General features: G+C 40.4%; 1 protein-coding gene across 5 annotated transcripts in view; it reads left to right on the top strand.

Annotated features, from left to right (window-relative positions):
- PLCE1 (phospholipase C epsilon 1) overlaps positions 1–19,327 on the top strand; it is a 509,323-nt gene that overhangs the window by 340,417 nt on the left and 149,579 nt on the right. For 3 of the 5 annotated variants that reach the window (XM_040362142.1, XM_040362141.1, XM_040362145.1), the window contains exon 8: positions 17,921–18,593. In XM_040362142.1, coding sequence (XP_040218076.1) covers positions 17,921–18,593 — 673 coding nt within the window. Of the gene's footprint in view, positions 1–13,052; positions 13,086–17,920; positions 18,594–19,327 lie in introns of all 5 variants that reach the window. The other 2 variants (XM_040362144.1, XM_040362143.1) reach the window with 1 other exon arrangement.

Genomic DNA, 19,327 nt, shown 5'->3' with positions numbered 1-19,327 from the left:
TTTGATCACCTCTGCGGTTATTATTTGTTGCGCTATAAACAAAAATAGAGTGACAATTTTGAAAAAAAAACAATATTTTTTAGTTTTTGCTATAATAAATATCCCCCAAAAATATATAAAAAAAACTTGCAATAAGCGTTTATTGATCAGTTTGCGCAAAAGTTATAGCGTCTACAAAATAGGGGATAGTTTTATGCCATTTTTGTTAATATTTTTTTTTACTAGTAATGGCGACGATCATCGATTTTTATCGTGACTGCGACATTATGGCAGACACATCAGAGACTTTTTACACAGTTTTGGGACCATTGTCATTATTACAGCGATCAGTGCTATAAAAATGCTTACTGTAACAATTACACTGACAGTGAATGGGTTAACCTGTAGGGGGCGCTGAAGGGGTTAGGTGTGTCCTAGGGAGATCGGCGGACATCGAGTCCACGGGTCCCGGAGCCACATGGTCACGGAGCCACATGGCGGCAAATTAATGGGGACGTACCTGTACATAAAAAGGCGTGCAGCGGTCCTTAAGTGGTTAATATGTGTCAGTGGAGGGGGGGGGGTGGATTGTTCTCCATTCATTGTTGACATCAGTGGATAAAAATAGTTCCTCAAGGCTGTATAAAAGCAAGCAAAGGGCCACAGTTTGGAGACCACTGCTCTACATCTTTGTGGCTACAGTGGGGCACAAAAGTATTTAGTCAGCCACCAATCGTGCAAGTTCTCCCACTTAAAAAGATGAGAGAGGCCTGTAATTGTCATCATAGGTATACCTCAACTATGAGAGACAAAATGTGGAAACAAATCCAGACAATCATATTGTCTGATTTAGAAAGAATTTATTTGCAAATTATGGTGCATTAGTTGGGGTATACCTATGATGACAATTTACAGGCCTCTCATCTTTTTAAGTGGGAGAACTTGCACAATTGGTGCGTGACTAAATACTTTTTTGCCCCACTGTACATCTGTGACAGGAACAATTCACTTCTGTGGATGGATTGAACTGCTGTTCAGAGCCAGCAGGAGTGAGTACAGGCGTAGGAATCGATTTTCATAAAATTTACAGACTTGTATCCATGCACTTTCTAATATCTATCCTATGCTCACGCTACTTTATCTCAATTAAATCACTCTTCATCTAAAGAGATGAACATAGCCTGTCACCAGTGTAGCACTTATCATAAAGCTGTAGGTGAAGTGCTAGATGGTAAGCGGTGTCTACTAGATGCAGTGCCCTGCTTATCCTTCAACACCTGTGGTCTCTCTGAATTGTAACTGAGACAACCATCAGGTGAGGGCAGACCACCAGAAGTTAAGAGAATGATAAGCTGTTTATCAATAGTATCATGGGAATCGTTGATGAGTGATCATCAACCGCAGTAAAGGTGTTGAATATGTAATATTGAATTTACAGCTTTACATTTTACTTTTGTGGTTCTTCATAAAAAAAGGTTATGCCCCATTTGCCTTCCTTAAAATCCACTGTGCATAGGCCACTCTTTTAATGACATATGTATGTCGGTAACTGTCACAATTTTCCCATTTTGTAAAGATCCTTCAATCAGCTTTGCCAACCATAACAGCACTTATTCTGTACTTTATCTATAATCTTGAAAGATACAGATCACATTTAGTTTATTTTGTAATATTGTCAGTAAATAATTTTTTAGATTACATTGCATTGTCAAGCAAGACTCAGAGGTTCAGGATATGCGGTAATGATATTTTAAAGGACAACAAGGGACATTTTTTACTGACAAGCTAGGGAGGTAATTTATTTTGGTCGGTGAAATAAGCCTGCAGTTTCCTGCACAAGTCTGCTTATTTCATTTACCTGAAAATCTGAATCTCATTTTAGTCTAAAACCTTGTTTTGCTAAATAATTATCCTAATATTATTAAAGCATCTGGCAGAAGATATGGTTGAAATGTCCCAAAATGTATGCTGAGATAGACTTTCTAACCAGCTGTGTTAGTATATTGTACATTTTAAATACATTTTCAGTTGTGGAATTTGGTAATATTTAAATCTTAGGCAGTACAAATGTTACTATGCTGAGAGATAAGTCTTATAACACATAAAATATTATGGATGTGCAGCATGAGCAAGATGATTTCTCCTATTTTTACACATCAGTGATTTGGCAATGGAGCCTATGGAGAATGTGTTCTTCAGCAGACTTTGAAAGGTTTGCATTTTGCAAATATATTAAAGACCATAAAATAGTATCTCTTGATTTTTTTTTTTTTACCATTACATTTGAACTTAAAATGTCTATTAGACAATTGATGAATTGTAATGTTTTGTCCAAGTAATGTATTTATGATGATTAATACTGTGCCTCACAGTGACCAGGCATATCTTTAAGAGTTTGCCCCCTCAAACCCACTTTTGATCAGAGCCTAACTTATCTTTTGATTTGTGTTCTCTATCAGGAATGTATAATACAGAAAAGTAGGGACCTGCCTCCTGGAAGATTACTGAGTGCAGCAGGTCATCTGATGAGGAGGCCTGAGCTTCAGGGTAGGACATCCTGGTCACCAGATAACTTTTTCCATTTACCCTGGTGGTCCAGATTTGTCCAAGTCTGCACTATACATACCTTGTACACTTCTATATGATATATTACTATGTGCTGTGTACAATTTCTTTTAACCCTTGTGCCATAGTTCTATAGGAATTTATTACAAAAAGACCATTTTCAATACGTTTTTTCAAAACATGAAGTACCCGTATTTCTCAGCGTATAACACGCACAGGCGTATAATACGCACCCTAACTTTAAGAGGGAAGTTCCAGGAAAAAAACTTTCCACAGCCCCCTGCGTATAACACGCAGGCACAGTTTACCCTCTATTTTCAGGGTAAAAAAGGGAGTGTTATACGCAAATAAATATAGTTTGTTAATATGTGGCAATGTTGTCAAATTTGTTCCAGGAATGAAAAGCAATTAAATGCACAATGCATAGAAAATGCTCTGAGCTGTTAGAAAGTGATCATCGTAGACTGATGACAGCTGATCTTTGGACATCTAGGATACCATGGCCCAGTGGCATCGATTTACCAAGGCTCCATTGACACTTCGCGATTTTATGTGAACAGAGTCCAAAGGCTAATGGACTGTGCAATTTGCAAGTGCCGTTGCTCCAGAACCTATTAATTAAGATAAAGCTTCAATTTACTAAGAATATGTAGTCACATGCATGAAAAATATTTGCTTGCACATGAGCAAAGCTTTACAACATTTACAAAGTTCTGGGGATTATGCAACTACACTTTAGTAAATCCACCCAAATGTATGATGATCACTTTCTAACAGCATTTTTCATCGCATTGGACCTATACATGGTACAACCTCTTTACTGGATCTATTAAAGAAAACACCTAGGGAAAGCCGTTATTGATGGGAACATTTTTTATTATGGTATTTTTTTTTTTAACAGAGATGTTTTATTGAAAGGCAAAACAGCATTAGAAAATCGTGTGCATAAGGAATCGCATTCAGGCATGTACAGTAGTCAACTTCAGTTTTAGCACCATTCTATGACCCTAATTTCAGACTTGAGCTTCTGATTAAAGTCAACAAATCCCTGTCCTCAGCCAGGGTTTTCGACCAGCATTACATTTAGAAGCTCTTTGTCTAAATTTCTGATCTGGATATCTGAAGGGTGGACCAATTTGGGGAGGGGGCGTGGAGCCAAATTCAATGCTTTTAAATACATATCCATGAGAACTCTCTGGCTTCACCTCTAGATATATTTAGCCATTGGCATCAATCCACCCTGACCATATTTTGTCAAAATTTGCAGGGCATTGTCTGCTCTCGTATGTAAGTCTGTAAAGGGGTAATACTGTGTTTATAGAAAGGCTCCAGGACTCCCTTCTGGGCTGCTCTACTGACTTCCATTTGAGAAGAATTTCTCTTCTGGCATAAAACAGGGACAATGTCAAGAATAGTTTGGTGTATCTGTCCCCCTGAACCACCTCCAAGTGACTCAGAAGAAGGGTCATGAGGTCCAATGGGACCCGAACTCTGGACACAGTGCTCAAGGTGTCAGCTATTTGCTTCCAGCAAGACTGGATCTCAGAGCATGACCAGACCATGTGCCAAAATGAGCCCAACACCTGACTACACCTGGGGCAGAGTGGGTCCCTTTGGGGAAATATCCAGGCTAATCTTTGTGGGGTGAAGTAGGCCCTGTGCAGAAATTTGAGCTGTATAAACCAGTCTCTTGCTGCTATCAATGACGGGATGTATGTGGAAACACACTCCTCCCATTTCTAGTCATCCAAGGTGGGTATGTCAGCCTTTCACTTTCAAAGGATCGGGTTAGCTTGTTGTAAGCTACCATCAGATAGAGGTAAAGGGAAGAAAGAGGTTGTCCCATTGCGCTGGAGGTCAGGACTCGCTCCACTGAGTCTGACTCCAGTGTTATTTTCTCTGGAAATTGGGCCCCGAAGTCATGCCTCAGCTGCCAGTATCGGAATGTCCACTTCACTGGTAACGAGTACAGGGTCTTCATGTTCTGGAAAGTCATAAGTTTGCCTTCTTTGACTATGTGTTTTAGGGTTGTTATCCCTCTCTTTGCCCACTCCGAGGGACCTGGCAAGGAGTTGAGATGAGTCAGGAGAGGATTGCCCCATAAGGGCATGTGAGGGGATCTGTGAAAGGGTTTCGCACATATCTCCCCAGCTTCCTGCCAGGCCCTTATTGTAGTTTTCATGGGGGTCGTAACAGAGGGATCAGCCTGTCTACCTCTAGATGCAAGGTTGCTAAGAGCGGTGTACGACCAAGGTCCCCAGCTGCCCCACCAGTCTATTTGTAGTTTTAATACATATTACGTTGGCTCTATACATCATATTATAAACATACATTATTTATTGGTAACGAACTTGAGTGAAGTAACAAAGTTGGATTAACAGTTTGCTTCTTAACCACTTAAGACCCGGACGAATATGCAGCTAAAGGACCCAAGGTGTTTTTACAATTTGGCACTGTGCTGCTTTAACTGGTAATTGCGTGGTCATGCAATGTTGTACCGAAACGAAATATGCGTCCTTTTCTTCCCACAAATAGAGCTTTCTTTTGATGGTATTTGATTGCCTCTGCGATTTTAATTTTTTGTGATATAAATGGAAAAAGACCGAAAATTAAAAAAAATAAATGATATTTTCTACTTTCTGTTATAAGAAAAATCAAATAAACTAGATTTTAGTCAAACATTTAGGCCAAAATGTATTCAGCCACATGTCTTTAGTAAAAAAAATCACAACAAGCGTATATTTATTGGTTTTCGCAAAAGTTATAGCGTCTATAAACTAGGGTACATTTTCGGGAATTTACACAGCTTTTAATTTATGACTGCCTATCTCATTTCTTGAGGTGCTAAAATGGCAGGGCAGTACAAAACCCCCCCAAATGACCCCATTTTGGAAAGTAGACACCCCAAGGAAACTGCTGAGAGGCATGTAGAGTCCATTGAATATTTTTTTGTCCCAAGTGATTGAATAATGACAAAAAAAATAAAAAAATGTTTACAAAAAGTTGTCACTAAATGATATATTGCTCACACATGCCATGGTTATATGTGGAATTGCACCACAAAATACATTCTGCTGCTTCTCCTGAATACGGGGATACCACATGTGTGGGACTTTTTGGGAGCCTAGCCGCATACGGGACCCGTAAGTTAAGAAAGTTAAGTTGAACCCCTAAACATTATATATTTTTTTAAAGCAAAGGTCCTACAGAATAAAATGGTGGGTGTTGCATTTTTTTTTCACACAGTATTTGCGCAGGGATTTTTCAAACACATTTTTTGGGGAACAAATACACCTTTTTTTATTTTAAAGCACTAAAACACACTATATTGCCCAAATTATTGATGAAATAAAAGAGATGATCTTAGGCCAAGTACATGGATACCAAACCCGACATACTTTAAAATTGCGCACAAACACGCAGTGGCGACAAACTACATACATTTTGAAAAAAGGCTTTAAAAGCCTTTACAGGTTACCAGATTAGATTTACAGAGGAGGTCTACTGCTAAAATGACTGCCCTCGATCTGCCCTTCGTGGTGATACCTCACATGCATGGTACAATTGCTGTTTACATATGACTCCAGACCAACGCTTGCGTTCACCTATGCGCAAGAGCAGGGGGGGGGGCAGGTTTTTTTTTTATTATTTATTTATTTAGCTTTTTTATTTTATTTGTAAACTGTTCCTTCCATTTTATTTATTTTTTACCATTTTTATTGTTATCTCAGGGAATGTAAATATCCCTTATGATAGCAATAGTTAGTGACAGGTACTCTTTTTTGAAAAAAATGGGGTCTATTAGACCCTAGATCTTTCCTCTGCCCTCAAAGCATCTGACCACACCAAGATCAGTGTGATAAAATGCTTTCCCAATTTCCCAATGGCGCTGTTTATATCCGGGGGGGACGGGGACATTCCCTCCCACTGAATGTTAAAGCAGTATAGAGGCTAATTAGCCACTAGGACTGCTTTTACATGAAAGCCGACTGCTGGCTGAAAAGAATGATACCAAGATAATACCTAAACCCGCAGGCATCATTCTGGTATAACCATTCAAAGTCCAGCAACATACCAGTACGTTGATGGTTCTTGTTGGACATGTATTGTAATCTTTTTTTTCATGCAACCTGTTGGCTGAACGAAAAAAAAGATTGATCGGTGGGTATGCCCACCATTAGAATACCTCCCTTCATCCACCCACTTCTAATGATGGGCATACGTGCACCATTTATATATGCCGAAGCATGGGGGCATCCTCCCGCAAAAAAGTTATGGCACATACATACGGTCAGACTTTTCCACGGGAAAGCCTCCGTAGGAATGTCAACCATATGTACGCAGCATTAGGAGCAAAATCGCTCCTCCGCCCCTAATGCTCCCATGCTGTTAGCGATCGCAGGGATCAGGCCTGTCTCTGCGAACGCTGCAGTTATGTGTGTTGTGTTTTGTAAGTGACAGTGATCGATCGATACTGCACTTGGGTGGGTTGGGCTGGGCTGGGCTGGGCGGAGGGGCAAAACGCAGGTGCTAGCGGGTATCTGGGCTGATTCCGCTAACAATGCGTTTTTGGGTACCCTAAATTGATGGGTACGCTAGTATAGATCTGATCAGATCAGGTATCGATCCGTTCAGATACTATACCACTAAGGGGGGTGTATGCTTTGCACGTGGGTGTAAGCGTTACTGGCACTAACCTAACGCTGCCTGGGGCGACGCAGACCCTGACGCTAAAATTTAATTGATATCACCTGCCTGGCGATCAGGGGGTTATTGGGATATATACACGGGTGCCCTAATGCTATAAACAGCAAACTAACTAACCAGCGTCAACCGTAACACTTATACGGTGATCACTGGTGAAAGGGTTAACTAGGGGGCAATCAGGGGGTTAAAACCTTTGTTAGGTAATATATTAGGGTACCTGACGCTTTCTAAAAACCTGGCGGCGAACCTAAATAACTAACTGGCTAACCAGCGTCACCAGTGACACTTATGCGGTGATCACTGGTGAAAGTGTTAACTCTAGAAACAATCAGGGGTTAAAACCTTTATTTAGAATAAAGGTACCTAACCTAACGCTATAAAAACCTGGTGGCAAACCTCAAAAAATAACTAGCTACCTAGCGGCACCAGTGACACTAATACAGCGATCAGAAAAACAATCGCTTAGTGACGCTGGCAATAGGGGGTGAAAGGGTTAACTAGGGGGGTGATCAAGGGGTTAAACCTTTATTAGGGGGGTAGGGGGCTACCCTGAACCTAAAGGGGCCTAAGACTAACTGCCCTGCAACTTTTAACTGTCACACTAAATGCAGTGATCAGTAAATAAATGATCACTGCAATCAGTGACACTGTGACAGGGGGCTGGGGGGGGGGGGTGACTGGGGGGGTTAAGTGTGCCTATGTGTCACTGGTGTTAGTGGTCTGTTAGTGCAACTTACTTGTGATGTCTTCTCCCCTCTCGCCGGACGAAAATACTGACAGGAGGAGAGATGACATCACTTCCTCTGCCTGTGTTTACATTACACAGGCAGAGAAAGCCCATCGGCGGAGGGGGATTGGCTGGGAGCGATCGCGAGGGGGTGGTCAGAAACGAACAGCCGCCCCCTCATCCCGGATCGCTCCGACAGCCACGGGAACCGCCGCAAGTACCGGGGGGAGTCCCGATCATGCCCCCGACCCACGTCTAGGCAGGTACGTTGATGTGCCTGTCCGTGCCATTCTCCCGACGTATATGTACATGCGGCGGTCGTTAAGTGGTTAAAGCGGAACTAACTGTAGTGCTGCGCATATGATCAATTATGAGACTAGCCATTTGATGGCTTGACAGTTTGGTTGAGAGGAGATGCAGCTGTGACAGTTATCACAGCATGCCTTGAATATAACGACTTTGGGAAACCACATTTATTGGTTTTAGTTCTGCTTAAACTGAGCTGCTTGCTTTAAAAAAATTATGATTAAAACAATAACCAAATTCAGTGCAAGGGCAGTAGTAGTAGCATCGACATTCCTTGGTTCACTGAGCTCCCTCGAAGGTTAACACACATGACAACTGGACATTATTACCTGAACCTAACAGTCGGGAAGAGCCAAGATGATGGGAGATGGTGCGGTGAGCGCAATGAACAAGGATGACAACACAAAATTTTGTGTCGTATAATGTACGTGGGTTAAATTCCCCCATAAAAAGATTTAATATAATTCGAGAATTAACACATCTCAAACCAGAGGTAGTCTTACTACATGAGACACATTTCTTGCATGATTCGAACCTTAAAATAAACTCAAAAGATTATCCAGCATGGTACAACAGGGATTCCTCAATTAATCGGGCAAAGGGAGTGGCCATAGGATTTGTCAGGGAAGTAAGGTTCACCCTGGAGGAGAGAAAGGAGGACCCGAAAGGGCGCTATTTATTCCAGAGGGGAAGAATAAATTAAGTACAAGTACTCCCTGGCAAATTAAAATTAAAGACCCAATGGACATTATAGCAAAGTTTATGGCATTTAAGAGAGGGGGAGTCATCTTGGCTGGTGATTTTAATCTTTGTATGGACTGGAAATGCACCGAGGAAGAAGTTAATAGAGAAACTTCACCAACATCAACTAATGGATGTATGGAGAATACAACACGCTAACCTATGTGATTATACATTCCACTCCTCTGTACACAGGACATACTCAAGAATTGTTTTTTTCCTGATCGAATATAGGCTACTGGAGTTAGTACCTAATATGAATATCAAAATCATGACCTCAGATCATGCCCCAGTGACTATGAAAATGAAGATAGAGGGGGGCCCAAAACAGGATTAATATTTGGGGACTAAATGAAGAATTGTTACAGGATAAAGAGGCAGAAGATAGGATTAAGAAAGAACTACAGTAGTACTTTAAAACAAATGATACAGATGCAAATTGTGAGAAAAACAATCAGCGCCACGATAAATTACTCCTATAATGATGTAAAAAAAATCAAATATACCCCTCTGAGTGTCTACCAGCTGCTGAACATTTATAGTGATGCACCACACCTATTGCAATATTCATTTTGTGAAAATAGTGCAGCGCTGCGTATCTATAAATCTTATATAAACAAATAATTATACATATACATACAATTTATGTTTTTTTTTTTTATAAAAAAAAACAGTTCATATGTAGGTTTCCAAAGCTGTCACCACTGTGTAAAATCCTATTTAAATGCATCCAATATTCAGTGCACACCACCACCTGCTAAAATGCCTGCTCACCTCAATTCCACTTATATTTCCAGGGGTTTAACCACTTCAATACAGGGCTTTTATACACACCTCAATACCGGGCCTTTTCTGGCACTTCTCTCCTACATGTACAAATCATCATTCTTTTTCTAGAAAATTACGCAGAACCCCCAAACATTATATGTTTTTTTAGCAGACACCCTAGGGTGACAGTCATTGCAACGTTTTATCTTGCACGGTATTTGCGCAATAATTTTTCAAATGCCTTTTTTGGGGAAAATAATTGTTTCATGAATTAAAAAAATAACAAAACCGTGAGATTTGTAAAATATGAAAGTATATGTTACACTGAGTAAATAGATACCTAACATGTCACGCTTTAAAATTGCGCACACTCATGTAATGGCGCCAAACTTCGGTAATTAAAAATCTCCATAGGCAACGTTTGAAATTTTTTACAGGTTACCAGTTTTGATTTACAGAGGAGATCAAGTGCTAGAATTGTTGCTGGCACCCTAACGCATGCGGCGATACCTCACATATATGTGGTTTATACGGCGTTTACATATGTCGGCGGGTCTTACGTGTACGTTCGCTTCTGCGTGCAAGCTACCGGGGACAAGGGGCGTTTTAATTTTTTTTTTACTTCTTTATTTATGTTTTAACACTTTTTTTTTTATCACTTTTATTCCTATTACAAGGAATGTAAACATCCCTTGTAATAGGAAATGTGTGTGATAGGTCCTCTTTATGGAGAGATGCGGGGTCAATAAGACCCTGCATCTCTCCTCCAGGCTGGAAAGCATGAGATCGGTGAAAAAAAATTCACCGATCTCATGATCAGTGTTGCTCACTAGCCGCAATCGCAGCTTTGTTTACTTACGGGTACCCGGGCGTGACGTCATCACGCCCAGGTCCTCCGACGGTCATAGAGATGACTGGTGACCATCTGGTCACCAGTCATCTCTATGCTTCCTGCCTGCGCCGGACGATTCCTTCTCCGGGCCCCCGATGGCACGGGAGAGCCCGGAGAAGCGGCGGGAGGGGGGATGTCCCCTCCCGCCGCATTTAAGAACGATCAAGCGGCAGAACCGCCACTATGATCATTCTTATGGTGCGTAGGATCGCCGGCTGAAGACATGGATATCTGAATGATGCCTCTAGCTGCAGGCATCATTCAGATATCCCCCGGCAAATCCCAGGACGTCATATGACGTCCACCCAGGATGGGAGATCCCATCTGTGGAAGTCATATGCCTATTGGCCGGTATTGAATTGGTTAAGGACATGAAACAAAAAACACAAGTAACATAGTATTCTCTGCTTTTACATTTATTAAAAAATCCCCCCTAAAAAGTTACACTTACAAGAAATAACAATGAAAACAGCATGTATCAAATCACCAGCTCATTCACCGCAGATCTAGACTCACGGTGCTTCGCCTGACATCACAGATTCAACTCCTCCCCTCTAAACCTCTAAATACGTGTCAGCCTCTCATTGGCCTTTATCAGTAGGAATGAGTGATGATGTAGGCCAAGGGGAGGAGTCGAATCTGTGATGTCAGGCGAAGCACCATGAGTCTAGATCTGCGGTGAATGAGCTGGTGATTTCATACATGCTGTTTTTATTGTTATTTCTTGTAAGTGTAACTTTTTAGGGGGGCTTTTTTAATAAATTTAAAAGCAGAGAACACTATAGTACTTGTGTTTTTTGTTTCATGTCCTTAACCCCTGGAAATATAAGTGGAGTAGATTTTTTAAAAAGCAAATGGAGGAAGGTGTTTGGAGACAATTCAAACGTTGATTACCCACCCAGAGGTGCAGTCTGGGGACTGTAGGAATTACTACCATTGGTAAAGTAGATTGATCGTGGTGGACACAAGGAGTGATCTGATCTTGAGGTGAGCAGGCATTTTAGCAGGTAGTGGTGTGCACTGAATATTGGATCCATTTAAATAGGATTTTACACAGCGGTGACAGCTTTGGAAACCTACATATGAACTGTTTTTTTTTTATCTTTTTCATAAATTGTTTTATGGAATGTATAATTATTTGTTTATATACGATTTCTAGATACGCAGCGCTGCACTGTTTTCACAAAATGAATATTGCAATAGGTGTGGTGTATCACTATAAGTGTTCAGCAGCTGTGTAGGCATTGTGGCGCTGATTGTTTTTCTCACAATTTGTAATAATAATTTATTGCAGTAGAAATCAAGCAAATAGCGTATTTACAAGCCATATATGGGCATTGTCCTGTGCCCTCAGCTATTCTTTTAATTCATATATCCAGTGGCTGCCCGTAATGAATGGCGCCCGGGCGCTGCCCCCTCTCAATGTGTCCAACCCCCTAATCTTCATGCAGGGTGCCGGACCCATAGATTTCAATGTTTAATTTATTTTTTTGAAGCACGTGATTAGAGCCTAAGGCTCTAATAGGCTTCAAAAAAGGGTGGGCTCGTGGGGCAGAGCACTGCACCCTGAGCCCACCCAGTTGTTTTGGCCTAGGAGGAGGTAAGAGACACGCGGCCGTTGTTAAGAGATGCAGGAGAAGCCTTCGCCCAGAGGGAAGCGTTGCCCATGCCATTGCTGGGGTATATGCAGGCCGACCCACTGGGGGTGCATTGTTTGATGCCCCCCCCCCCAAAAAAAAACACCAGCCACCACTGCAAATATTTCTTCTACTCTGCTTAGCTAAAGTTGAGGCACCACAGTTTACTGTTGGAATGCCACAGCTTCCATTATTGTCTTTCTGTTATTCATTTTGCTCCTAGTGTTAAATTTATAGCATTGTGTAGTGCAATTGAGCGATTGGCTTATAACGCACAACCAGTCAAGCATACCTTAATTTGTGCTGTGCAAGAGATTGTGGGGAATACAATATGAATACAGATTTCAGCTTGGTTTGGCAGTATTTAAAATACATGTAATGTTTTCATCTAATAAACACCTGGGCCAAAGGTTTTTTTTTTTTATATTTGGCAGCGGTTTTGTTTCAAAGGTGCAGTCCAGTGAAAATAAATGTTTAACTTATAGATGAAATTTAGCATCATTGTATCTCTTGGCATCTCCAGTGCAAAATTTCCCTGTAGTAGTACCTAATTATGTTCTTGCCCACCTTTGGAAATTCCCACCTCCTTTCTGGATTCAGGTGAAGGATTAGAGATGTTAGAAATTGTTGTGTGACAAATATCAGTTTTAGACTGACCTTTACTATAATAATATTTTTAACAAAATGCACTGCCTAACCAACATGTCTTCAACTGATTTTCTAAATTTAGCTCAAAGAAAAGTCATGAGTCGAACCGAGTTTTGTAAGTTAATTTTACATGTGTGGCTTTTGAATTTCTTTTTTTAACATCAATTTTATTTATGAATAAGACTTTTAAGTTTGCATTCCGTGTGTTTAGCAGTAACTAAAGCTCTGCATCATTTTGCAACTATTGGTGGTATATTTCTAAAGCAGCGAATGTAACATTCACCAAATTTTCACTGCAAATTAATCAATTACTGTACATTAAAATACATTCACCAGTCTAGCAAAAAAACGAAAAGAACTCTGGACAGCCGCACTCCAAAATGACTTAAAATAAATTTGGTCTTTTAATGTAAAAAGTACATACAGGCACTGCAAACAACAGGTACAGAATGGCCGACGCGTTTCACGCTGCAATTCACCAGTCTACAGTCCCTCTGGAGCATAAACAAAATAGGATCCTGAAAAATGATCTAATATTGAGAATTTTACATACCGCAAAATATACGGTACATTTAACCAAATTTGAAGCCTGTAGATCCAGTACAATGCTGTTGGATAGTTTTCATTGTTTGGTGTCTGCTATGGAGATATCTATTCTCTTTGTATTTTACCTTCCTCTCCTTTTTTATTTTCTTCTTCTCTTGAAGTGCTTACGGTTGGCATGGGGTTGTGTCCCATGCCTGCTTTCCTGTCAGAAACAGGTGTGACCAGAAATGTGTGGACTGTTGCAGAAAATATCAGGATCAAGTAAAGTGTAAAATAATATAATTTACTTAACCACTTAAGGAACGGAAGAATTTCCCCATATCTCCAAAAGAAAATGTAAAAAAATTAATTTCTTCATCAGTTTAGGCCGATATATTCTTCTACATATTTTTGGTAAAAGAAATCAGAATAAGCGTATATTGATTGGTTTGCGCAAAAGTTATAGCATCTGCAAAATAGGGAATAGATTTATTGCATTTTTATTATTTATTTATTTTTAACTAGTAATGGAGGCTAGTGTGATTTTTAGCAGGACTACAACATTGCTGCGGACAGATCAGACACTTTTGACACATTTTTGAGACCATTGACAGTTCTACAGCGATCAGTGCTATAAAAATGCACTGATTACTGTGTAAATGTCACTGGTAGGGAAGGGGTTAACACTAGGGGGTGATAAAGGGGTTAAATGTGTTACCTTGTGTGTTTCTAACTGTATGGGATTGACTAGAGGAGGAGACAGATCGTCTGACCTGCCACAGTATAATGACGCTGGATGATCGGCAAGTGGTTAAAGTGAATAACACGAATGCAAATGCACCTCCAATATACCAAAACCAGATAACCAAACAATAGTGACACACAATGAACAACTGCCCAAACCAAGTATATGCAGGAAACAGGATTAACAAATCGTAGTCGTAACAGACAGAGTCATACACTGGAGATCAAGCAAAAGGAACAAGACAGGACAGGGAAATAGGAGACCGAGTAAGCAGGTAGAAAGGGATCAGGCTTCAGGGTCCAGGATCAGGATCAGGAATGCAGGTCAGGTGCACATGGAGACAGAACACCAAGGCAGGAATAAAGAGCATGGGCGGGGTTTAAATACACTTCCTGCAAACAGCATCAGGTAAATGCCTGATTACAGATGATGTGAACTTCTGGCTGCTGAGGGACACCTGCTGGTGGACACCGGAACTGCAGCATATAGATCTGAGAGCCACAGTGCCACCAGCAGGTGAACCCTTTCCTGACACTTCCTGGGAAATGTTGGTTGGCTGTAAAGTATGTTCTGTACCATAGCTTTATGTTTAATGTGTGTTGATTGACATATTTTGCATGTATACAAGTAGATCAGAGTGTGGGGTTGTGACATAGAGAGGAAAGTCATCCACATAAATTAACAGTTTGTATTGACAGTGGCCTACTGTGATTCCTTTAATTGTGGGCTTGTTCCGAATCGCTATTGCTGAATGTTCTATTGTTAGAATATACATCAAAACAGAAAATTTGCCCTGGGACTTTAAATGAGGTGGGCACCGTTACCCTAATAAGCATAATAGTAATAGATACAGTATAAAATGTAATAAAGTAGAAATGTTACATGCATAAATACATACATAGATATCACCAACAATTTCCAATTTAAAAGGGATACGTAAACATGAGATATTGGTACATAAATAGCAAGTCATAATACATGGGCACCCATGGTACTATTATGCTTATTGGCGGAACGATGAGCACCTCATTTAAAGTCCCAGGGCAAATTTTCTATTTTGTTGCATATTACAGGGATGGAGGTGTCACTGGTGACACCAGACCTTTCTCTTTTTTTTTTCTATATTGTTAGAATATATAGTAATGGGTAGAGGGGACAGCCCTGGTGAGTGCCGTTATAGATCCCCAAAGGGCAGGAATGAAGTGCATTAGACCTGATGTTGATGGGTTGGGGTTAGGGATGAGCTCTGGCGTGTTCACACAGTCCATGTGCAGAGCCCGCCAGGAAGTCTGCACGGCGCTGCGCTAATCACAGACAGGGAGACATTGTCCCGATGCTCAGCTGCAGAGATCGGGAAATGTCTCCATGCCTGTGGTTAGCGCTGCGCCGTGCAGACTTCCTGGCGGGCTCTGCATGTGGACTGTGTGAACACGCCAGAGCTCATCTCTAGTTGGGATAGAGGGACAACATTTTGTGAAGCATGTTAGGTCCCAGTCCGATATGCTGAAGGATGGCCTTAAGGAACTCCTAGTTCCAATGCCTTTTTGGCACCAACAGATATTAAACACGCGGGTTCATATTTATAGGCATATTCCATTAGGGAGATGGTTTTAAGATTATTATCTCTGGCCTCTCTGTCTGAGGTAAAGCCCACTTGGACAAGAAGAATAAAATCCACAATGTATGGGGTAAGGCGGCTTGCCAATATCTCTGGCTTCTAAGATGGAAAACCAACCCCAGGTGATATGGCATCGTAAATGTTTGTGTTTGCTGGTTGTGTGGAGAGCTGCAAATGGATGTTGCCTGCGGTGACCTGGAATTTAGCAGGGGGTTGTCAGCCGCACCTAGCTGCTTCCAACTGCAGCAGGAATTTAGAAGATCCCTGCCTCTACATTTAGTGATATAGCATAACCCAAATTATAAATAGAAAAAAGAACAAACATCCACACAGCCTTACACACGTGTTCCCCTCACCCCCCAGGTCCACTTCGCGAACAAAGAAGCACATAAGACAGTAACCTAAGAATTAAAATTTAAGGAGGGTGCGTCCGATTAAAAGACCATAGAGGATTCCAGCCATAAATTCAAATTTTTTTTTTTTTGGGACATGCTTTGCCATAATTTATTATTTTGTACTTCTGTATCGATCATATAAAAAACTTTAAGATGGGGGAGTGCTTGAAAAAGTATCAACTGATACACCAGCAGGACAAATTCGTTCAGGTTACCAAGTAAGCACACTTCTGATGTTCTGAGGCCAGAGAAACTGAGGTTGGTTTCTAATTTGGGTTCATAAACATTTTTTTTTAGCTTCCTGTACTAGAAACACTGGACACGATTATGAAATCTGTTTGCTGTTACTCATTGGCCTTTAGCACAGCTATTGTACTGGACTCTCAGCAGCATCATTGACAAAGGCATCTTTGTTACACGTCTCTGTCATTTTAATTGCAAGTATTGATAAACTTTTTTATGTTTTAGTTATCTGGGTCCCCATTAAAGAGATCTACCTTCATATCCTGTCCTGCTGACAGTTCCTAGACAGGAAGGGATGATAACAGCAACACAAAGTGCAAATTATTTTCTTTGGTAGAGTAGGGGAGGGCTGTAACTCCTGTCAGGTTATTATTTCTGGGTGTGTCCCCAGATAATCCCTCACTTTATGTCTGGTGAAACCATTGGCAGCCAGACACAAAGTCAGGGTAATTCTCTCTGAGAGCCCCAGATAGCAATAGAAACCTGACAGGCCTTCTAATCCTTTCCTGCGCTCTCTAAAACTAGAAAATATGTTTTTGACTTCACTTACACTTTATTAATACAAGTGTCTTACTGCAGGATGTTTTACTAAAATACTTTGGATGCAAAATATCTAACAGTACATGCACATTCCTTTTTTATTATTGTTTCCCATGCGTTTCTTGTATGTTTTTCTTGAAAAAACAATGCATTCTACCCAGGGTTGCCAACTGTCAGTAAATTCACTAACGGTGAATGTTGCAAATGTTTTTACATCTGTCCACAAATTACAATTATAGACGTAAATTTGATGACAGATGGCAACCCTGATCCCACCTAATATGTTCTTAAAATCAACATTTCTTCTTGTTTTGCCCATAGTGCATGCAGTTTAGTTTTTCCTGCATTATGAAGTTAAAGTGTAAACCCTTATCAATGATCTCTTATTTGACTATTTTTGGTTTGTTAAATATACTATTGAAACCTCTTTATTATATATGTTTAATAAGTGAATAAAATACCCGTTGATTATGTCAGAAATCCAGAGTTATCCTGTGTACATTACCTGTTTTATCCCAGAAAATATAATCTTTCCTAGTTCTTATCGCAGGACTACAGAATTATTAATGTCTATTTTGTGGAGATGAGAGAGTGGGTACATTTGAGTAATTTAGCAAAAGATAACTGGGCATGGCTTGCGCCATTTAGTTTTCAAGAATGCTTTGTGTTGTCATCCCACAACAGGCTGTAGGAGCTCTGTAGATTTGAGAGTGATCAACAGATATTTTCTGTAAAAGCAGAGTTTTTAAAAATAAATGCATGGATTGTAGAGATGTACATCATATGTTTTTTTATTATTCCTAGATATATTTTCTGATACATTAAATGTGTGAAATCTGACAGAATCAGAGCACTGATGTAACATATTTATTTTACACCTATAGATTCATTATGGGAGATCTATCTGATTCTGAAAGTGATATTTTTGAGCAGCCCAAAGACTTTGATTTGCACGGGTCTGAAGAGCAGCAGAAAGCATTTAACCATGGTACCGAACTGATTCCATGGTATGTGTTGTCAATAAGAGCTGATGTCTACCAATTCCTTCAACAAGGAGTAACACTCATCCGCTATGACCAGGAGACACACATTTCTGTTCGCTGTTTTCTTCAGCTCCAACCAGACAATAGCACATTAACATGGACTAAACCATCCACAACTTGTCTTGCAAACACTAAAAACAAATTAGGTGCTCCAGGAAGCACTGCAGAAGCAAAATTTCAGTTTCTTGCCAATGCTGGAATGAGTGGACTTGTAGAGGGTTTCATAGACTTATTCTCTGTGAAGGCAGTTTACATGGGGCATCAGGGCACTGATATGCACACTGTGTGTGTTCAAAACAAACTTTATAATATGAACCTGGAGGAGAATGGTGTCACACTGCTTTATGGACTACACACTACTGAGAACAAGTTGTTGCACTTTGTAGCACCAAAATACACAGCTAAAATGATATATGATGGATTGCTGGAATTAACCAAAGCTGTAAGGAAGATCAAAAAGTTCCCGGATCAGAGGCTGCAGTGGCTGAGGAAGCAGTATGTCGGTCTCTACCAGGTATCGTGCTCCATTCACTATCTATTTTTTTTTTAATAATGTATTCTTTTAGTGTCTGAGAACCTAAGACTTTACCAAAACCTTTTTTTTTTGTAATAGAAAAAATAGCGTGGCTAAAAATTTACTTTTCAGCTCCTAAGCGAATCTCTAGTGTGTTATCTGTGAACATAAACTTTCCTCCAGGCTGTCCCCCTAGACTCAGTTATAGTTGGGCACTGAAATCTACCCTGGTGCACAGCTTTGATAAGGTGAAACAAGTTACGTCAATTACACCTCTGATATTTTGTGAAAGTCAATCGTCACTGCTCTCTGCAGGACAGTAGAAAATGTTGGTGTTTCAGGGAAGCGGATGGAGATGAGGGCTTTCATATTGACCTTTTGAAGAAAGGAATGGCTGGACAGAAAAAAGGTATTTGAAGTAGTTGGTGGAACAGATTAAAAAGGTACCACAACTATGTTTACATGGTTGGAGAATGGAAAGATTAACTTCATTTCTGAAATGTACAGTATTGCAAAAAAATAAATATTCCAGACTATAAACCAAAAATTAAAGGCAAGCGCCACCCAGAAGTTTTAGTTTAGGCTGTAAAAGCGAAGACTCTTTTTGAATTGCGGATTAGTCAGACCAAGAAAGAGGCTTCAGCTTAAGAAGTATCACTTTGTGGGATTGTAGTGTTTCCTGTTAACCAAATGTAGGTCCAGTCTGTGTTCTGTAAGGTTTCCCCCAGGTCTAG

Source organism: Rana temporaria, chromosome 8, assembly GCF_905171775.1.
Source record: "Rana temporaria chromosome 8, aRanTem1.1, whole genome shotgun sequence".
NCBI classification, from domain to species: domain Eukaryota; kingdom Metazoa; phylum Chordata; class Amphibia; order Anura; family Ranidae; genus Rana; species Rana temporaria.
This window is presented reverse-complemented; position numbering and strand designations above follow the sequence as displayed.